The sequence below is a fragment of the Symphalangus syndactylus genome, chromosome 4 (assembly GCF_028878055.3).
Source record: "Symphalangus syndactylus isolate Jambi chromosome 4, NHGRI_mSymSyn1-v2.1_pri, whole genome shotgun sequence".
Taxonomy (NCBI): Eukaryota; Metazoa; Chordata; class Mammalia; order Primates; family Hylobatidae; genus Symphalangus; species Symphalangus syndactylus.
The window spans coordinates 57682139-57690148 of record NC_072426.2 but is presented as its reverse complement, the minus strand read 5'-3'; the positions used below and the strand labels follow the sequence as shown (position 1 = coordinate 57690148).

General features: G+C 34.4%; 1 protein-coding gene across 1 annotated transcript; it reads right to left on the bottom strand.

The window, feature by feature from the left end:
• Positions 1-5577: 5577 nt before the first annotated feature.
• Positions 5578-6198, bottom strand: LOC129480235 (high mobility group protein B3-like). Its single transcript, XM_055273971.2, has one exon. It carries the CDS (start codon positions 6190-6192, stop codon positions 5665-5667), a length of 528 nt encoding a protein of 175 aa, XP_055129946.1. The 5' UTR covers positions 6193-6198; the 3' UTR covers positions 5578-5664.
• Between the last annotated feature and the right edge of the window lie 1812 nt (positions 6199-8010).

The window sequence follows — 8010 nt, the reverse complement described above, 5'->3', positions numbered from 1 at the left end:
CCTCCCTAAACCCTTCAATACCCTTAGTCTGTAAGAGAGAAGGCTTTTGACTGAAATCGGCCAGAAGCCCCTTTCATGTTTATTCTCCAAAATAAACCTGTCTTTGACTGTTGAGCCCCTTTTTGTGTTTCTTCTTTTTTTAACTCCTACACTTCCACCCTCTGAAGGTTCATTAAAAATCAACTGACAAATGGCAGATTAATAGGACAAAATGCAGATAAATGTATTCATGTACGTGAGTGGGTGAGAATCAGGGAGTGATTACCCTACCACCCAGTGAGGTGCAGATGCTTATATACCCTTCTTATTCATGGAAAGAGAGATGGGGAAGTGTGAATAATTTTAGGAGGATAGTACATGATTTTTAGAGGAATTCAATGGACTTGAAGAACATACACTGGCCTGGGACAAAGTCTATTGGACCAGCAGAGCAGACAATGATGTGAGACAGAAATCTATCCAGGTGTGTTGACAAACTTCTGTCTTTCTTCGTGTGATAAGGGTTCAGTTAATGGAAACTCAAGATAGGGAACAGAGATAGTTGTTTTCTTCTTTGGATGATCCAGATTTTAAGCAGATAAGAGAAATTTAGAGAAAAACTTCATCCTGTGCTTTGACTGAGAAAGACTGAGAGATTGGGTGGGGAAGGGAAGGGGTGGGTGCAGGGAGAAGGTCAGAGTGATTTTGAGGCATTTTTTTCAGTTCAGCATGTCAAAGTGTCATATTTGAAGGTAATAGTTTCTGAGGCCCAAATTATAGAATAAATGATTTTTAAACTAAACCAGATAGATGTTACATTACAGAGTCTTTGAGCACTTTTATGTCTCCTGATAATAGAACAATATCAATTTTATTAATGCTAACAGTTGACAGCTTACAAATGTATAATAGCCCTATTAAAAATAGTACGTCTTAAATTTCATCTTCAATTCTATTTATGGGGTGCTAAGTCCATGGGGAAATTTTAGGAAATGATGTAAAATACGTGACCCACTTATACCACTGAATGGTAGAGTGAGGGAGCATAGAGTGTATACAAAACTTCTTTTCAGGGATGTTTAGGGCTGCTGGGATGTGAAGTGGTTGGTATCTTGATATTTCAGATCTGTTGTTCTGGCTTGACAAAATGTTTTTTCAAAGCTTTGTTAAATGTCCTCAGATAAACAGGTGTCAATGATGGTGGTCAGAAACTAACAAGACAGAGAAGAAAGAAGGCTGGGTGCCAACAATATCTGTTCTACCGTTATTTTGAAAAAGGGATAGGTTTAGGGATATCACCATGATTATTATTGATATATTCTATATCTTTCTGTGATTATTAATTGTATGTGTCAACTTAAGTGGACTAGCGGTGTCCATATTAAACACTGTTTTCTGTGAGTCTGTGAGGTGTTTCCAGATGAGATTAGCATTTGAATCATTGTACTCAGTAACTTAAATTGCTCTCACTAAAGTGGTTTAACATCAGTCAATCTTTTTAGGGCCTGAATAGAACACAAGGCAGAGAAAGGAGTAATTTGCCTTTTTGTTTGTTTGGTTTTGCCCATATTGCATAAATTGAGCTAGACATCTAATCTTATCTTTTTTTTTGCCTTTGGACTGAGATTCACATCATCAGTTCCTCTGGATCTCAGGCCTTTGGAATCAAACTGAATTGTACTATTGGCTTTCCTGAGTTTCCAGCTTGCAAAGGGCATACATACTGTGGGACTTCTCAGACATAATCAGGAGTCAATTCTTCATAATAAATTTTATAATTTTATATGTATTTTGTGTGTGTGTGTGTGTGTGTGTGTGTGTGTCTGGAGAATGCTGAATGCTAACTAAAACAGATTTTGGTACTGGGGGTGATTATAAAGAAGGTGAATGTTAACAATGAGTTTTCTTTGGTTTCGGAGTTTTTGGTATTGGGTCTATAATCTGATTAAATTTAAAGATGCTAATAATTAAATTTTCAGTAGTAAAGAGAGCACTGATAGTCAATGGCTTGGTCTGGTTATAGAGATACACAAAATATCTGTGTTACATAGTCATAGGTAACCCCTTCTATAAAGCAAGGAGCTAGTAATATTTTGCTGGTAACATTTTTAAATAATACTTTGTAACATTTTTGAAAAACTAATTAATATAATGATTTTGACGGCTTGCTCCTAAGGTGGATGGACAAAGAGATTCAAGAAAAGGATGAGCTCAGAGATTCAAATTTCCACCCCAAATACCACACAAGTAAGCTAAGGTCTTGTATGTGGGCCTGAAAGTAGATCCTTATCTCTTAGCTATAGAGCTAAAGTTGCCGTAAATCAAAATCTCATCTTCCAACATGATGAATAACAATGCAAGTTGAACTCCCAGCCTTGCAGTGTTTACTGTCAAAATGAGGACACTGACCAGGAAACAAAGATATCCTATGAATTGGGATGGAGTTGTGTGGAAAGGCTCTGATGAAACTGGAAACACTGAGCCCCTAAATTCTGGTGAGCTTTCTTTGCCAGTGGAAGAGGTTTTCTAAACCCAGTGGAAGCAGGCACGCTGCTCTCAGTGTGCTTGGCCTGTAAACTGTCAGCAGAAGTGAGCTTCCTAATCCTTGCAGGAGTAGCTTCCCCATCCGCGCTGGCAGAGGCATCTCCTCCCTCCAAGTGGTTGAAGTCTTTTCTCCCACTGCAGTATTGCCCTGTCCACCTCCACCTGATGGGATTAACCCTGCATTGCCTGAAGAAACTATAAGGGTCTCCCCTGAGGCAGTGTTCATGCAAGACAATGTTGATTGCCTTGACCCACCTCCATCACCTCTCTTTGCTTTTAGATCTATATCTAGAATCAGGGCCATGCAGGTACCTAAAAGGGAAGTGCAATGTGAAACCCATGAGGAGGTGCACTACACTCCAAAAGAACGACTTGAGTTTCTAATTTATACAAGCAGAAATCAGAAAACATTTTTTAGAAATTGATGCCGAGGGTATGGGATAATGGTGAAAGAAACAAGAAGTGGAATAAGGCTGAATTTATGGACGTTGTCTCAATAAGCAAAGATTCATCTGCATTTAATGTTGCATACTGGGGGTTAGAAAGGGCCTTAACAGTTTGTTTCCTTCAGAATATTTTTTGCATAGACAATCATATCATTTGCCAGTAAAGACAGTTACATTTGTTTCTATTTCTTTTTTTCCATTTTATTATTTTTTTCTAGTCTTATTGCACTAGATAAGATCTGTAGTGAAATAATGAATATAATTTGGGAGAGCAAACATCCTTTTCTTGTGCCTGAACTTAATGAAAAAATATTCCGTCTTTCATCATTAACTTCTAGATTTTTCATGTGCATCCTCTACCAGGCCCAACAAGTTTTCTTCTATTTCTGGTTAGCTGAGAATTTTTATCAAAATTGTCTCGAATTTCACCAAATTTTTTTTGCATGTATTGAATTGATGCTACAGGTTTTTGTGAGGAACCTTTATTAATTTTTAAATGTTTAACATTTAATTCTCATGTTAAAACATATTTGATCTCATTGCTTATAATCTTCATTATATATTACCCAATTTCAATTGTCAAAATTTTGTTGAGGTTTAATTTTATCTATGTTTTGAAGGAAGAAACACTGATCTGCAATTTCTTTTTCTTATAATGATTTTTCTGGTTTTAGTATCAGGGTAATGATGGTCTTATAAAATGAACCAGCAAGTGATATTTCTCTTATTATCTTGAAGAATTAGTGTGGAATAGGTGTTATTTTTGAAATATTTGGTAGATCTGGTCAGTATAGTCAGCTCAGTGTGGCGCGATGGGGTGAGGGGGTGGTCAGAGGGAAGTTTACACTAAAATGATATCATACTACTTTATATTAGTGAAAAAATATACTTTTATTTTCTTCTCCTGTCCTTTCAATCCTGCCTTATATTTTATTTTTACATGCATTATAAATTTCATACCACATTGTTTATTTTGTTCAAAACGAAGATAAAAAATGAGAAAAAAATCCTATACAATCAAATGCTAGTAGCATTTAAAGTATGTAATTTGAAAAGACTGACATATGTATATACCCATGAAATCATCCCCAACTAAGATGGCAACAATTTCTATCACTTCCGAAAGTTTTCTTGTATCCCTTTGTAATCAATTTATTTTTCCAACTTCATTCCTAGAGAATAACTTATTTGCTTCTTTTAATAACAGTTTAATTCCATCTGCTTAAATTTTACACAATAGATTCATGTAGTCTGTACTCATTTCTTCCAGACTATATATATATTTTCACTCAGAATATATGTTTAAATAATAAATGTGTATTATTATATAAATATTTATAAATATATATTATATACAATAAATATAATACATAAATTATATGATGCATAATACAATATAAAATATTTTTAATATGTAATATAAGTTATATATTATTTATATCCAGATTGATTTTAGGCTTTGGCTTTTAAAAGTAAAGCTAATATTAACAATTGTGTACAAGTTTTGGATGGACAAATGGCTTCATTTATCTTTTGGTAAATATCTAAGAGTAGAAGTATACTTTAAATTTTATAGGAGTTCACTAAAGTGTTTTCCCAATTGTTTGTGCTATTTTACAGCAGTGTATGAGGGTTCTAGTTCCTCCAAATCTTTGCCAACACTGGGCATTGTTAGTTTTTTTTATGTTAGTCATTCCAGTATACATGTAGTGATTTAACGTTGTGGTCTTAATTTGCAATTTCCTAATTACTAATAATGCCAAATATTTTCTTTTTTTTTTAAATATAATACTGTTTATTTAACTTCAAAAACATTTCAGCATTCTAAGCACACAAAAAAAAATAACAGAACGTTGCAAATCGTGTTTAAGTACAGGAGGTTCTTGAACGTTCATTGATGCAGTGACTCTTTGCTGACAATGAAGAGTTCTACAGTTTGTTTAAAAACAGTTTAAAAACTACTGCACTTAAAAAAAAAATATTCTCATGCCAACTGACCCCCCTTCGTCCACAGCTAAGATGGCAGCAGAATGCTATGTCACTATATACAGAAACAAGACAACCTGAAGCTAAATGGGTGCCCCCTGAAGAGTCAACAGGTCCAGCCTCACAGTGCACGCCCTGAGCTACAGCCTCTCCAAAAGGCATCTTCCCCACAGCCTCAATGCCGAGCAAGGAGCATCAGGAGTTTGTCTGGGTTGTTTTGTTCTTTTTACAAACTATAGATATATACAGTTGAAAACTCAGGATTTCTAGCCAATAACCATAGTTAACACCACCTTACAAAAAAAAAAAAAAAAAAAAATGCCAGAAACGTCTTTAAATGCCTTGCCACACCAACAGCAAAGTGCACAGAGTGAGGAGAACACGAAGAGTGCCTTTTCATTTAAAAATGTTTGGAAATATGTACAACTTTGATATAGTTTCAGGGTGCTCCAGACACCCATGGCCACTTCATGTAAGCCACTGACAATTTCTAGAGCACTTTGAGAGACTACAATATGATCATGATCAAATTTTGTAATTAAACCTAATGAGGGCAATGGACACTTCTCAAATAAGAGATGTGTCAATTATGGCGCTCCCCTACTCTAAGTATTCACAAGGAGACAGATAAACAGTTTCTTTATTCATCCTCCTCCTCCTCCTCCTCCTCTTCTTCCTCCTCCTCTTCTACATCTTCCTCTTCCACCTTTTACCGGGCAACTTTAGCAGGACCCTTTGCACCATCAAACTTCCCTTTCAACTTATAGTCAGCAACATCCTTCTCATACTTTAGCTTTGCCGCCTTAGTGATGTAAGGCTGCTTTTCACTGTCATTTAAATTATTCCACATCTCACCTAGCTTTTTTGCCACATCTGCAATAGAGATGCCGGGCTTTGTGGATTTGATCTTGAGGCAGAATTCTGAACAGAAGAGGAAGAATCCAGACTGTGGCATTTTGGGAGCATTAGGATCCTTCTTCTTCTTGCCTCCCTTAGCTGGTCCATAATCCTTCATTTCCCGATCATAGCACACTTTATCTGCCTTTGCCATTTCATCAAATTTAGATTTCTCTTTCCCGGACATCGTCTTCCACCTCTCAGACCACTTCTTGGAAAATTCCGCAAAGTTGACAGGGACCTCTGGGTTTTTCTTCTTATGTTCTTCTCTCCACGTCTGCACAAAGAAGGCATAAGCGGACATCTTGCCCTTTGGTTTCTTGGGGTTACCTTTAGCCATCCTGACTGTATTGTTCACTAGTCTCACCAAATGTTTTCTTAATGTGCTTATTTCCCATTCATCCATCTTCTTTGGTGAGATACCGGTTCATATCCTTTGCCTTTTTGAAAACAAAATGTCTTCTGATACTGGATAACAGCCCATTATCAGATACATTATTTGCAATTATTTTCTCATCCTGGTGTTTCTTAATTCTATCCTTATTTCTTTAGAGATGCAAAAGTTTCACTTTGAAAACACCTAATTTATAACATTTTTAACGGTTCTTTTCTGTAGTTTTATTGGAATTTATTGCCTGACTCAAGGTCTGGAAGATTTTCTCTTGTTTTCTACTGGAATTTTTATAGACTTACCTCTTACATTTAGTTCTATTATCCATTTTGAATTAATTTTAATTGTGTATAAAATGTAGAGATTAAGGTTCTTGTTTTCATTTTAGTTTGGTTTCAATATTTTGCTTTTAATAAAATTTAAGAGGTACTAATTTAATTGTTAGCTAAGAAATTATTGTATCACTTAAGATCTTGTTAGTCAAGTAGAACTTGTGCATGATGGACCAACATGAGATCCACTTACCCAGACATGGTGAAAAGGACTGAAATGCCACTAAGAAGATAGCAAAACCACCTGGAGATTAACCATATCAAGATGCTGTTTCCTGGGAGGAAGGGATTGTTGCCTCCAAAGTTGAAAAGCTGAGGCCTCCAGGCACAAACAAAAATGTCCACAAGAGGCAGAAAGAAGGCTCTTTGTAGTATGAACTGGATGAATAGTTCAGCCCCTGACAAAAAAGTTGACTAAACCAGATAGCAAGGCTGAAAAATATCTAATATTTTCCCTTCCTTGCATTTTGTTTCATTAGATATAAAAAAACTATTTCCTGATCTAAGCAATAATATTAAATTACTAAATTTTTATAAGAAATATAAAATAGACAACTAATATCACTTATAATTATTTAAACCCAAAGCATTCATGTTAATATGAACTCAGAGGCTCACATTCTATGTCAGAATCTTGTTTTGTAAGAGCTCCTCACTAGACTTTAAACAGCACAAAATTTGGTTAAAATACTCTATAAAATAAAAATAGTTCAATTCTATTTTTAAAATAAAGATGTAAAATATAATAAATTTTTTAACAAAATAGTTGCCACATCACAATAACCCAATTATACTTATCTCTAAATATTTCATTTTGAGGCTGTTATAAATAAAATTCTTTTCTTAATTTCATTTTTGAATCATTATGCTAATTTTAATTATTGAAAGTACGATGTTTTCATAGTTGAGCAAATTTTAGTAGTCTGTCAATAAATAATATATAACCCATATAACATAAATTTAAAGGTAGGTATCATTTTAAAATAGTAAAGATCTGAATTGAATAAGCTTTATGTAACCTCATCCATAGTTCTGAGTAATGCTTTCTGCATGTATTCAAGATGAAACCAATAGGCAAACTATTTCATTTGAGTGTGTGGATAAACCAATAAATATGTATGTGTATGCATATGCGTATTTGTATGCAATTACAGAATGATCAGTATAAATACAAATTTTACTAAGGAGCTCAAAGAAAAAAATTACTTTAATTTATTGGCCCATTTGTGATATGTCCTAGGCACTTGATTAAAAATTTAGATTTTGCTTTATAGGGAGATAATTAATTCTATTAAATTTATGCATATATATCATAGAGAGACATTATATTTTCTAGATAAAAAAAGTAATCAGGAATATTCTATTTAATATGTTGAAAGAGAATAACATTTGTTTATGATAAGGCTCAAATAACTTAGATTTTATATTTACCTTT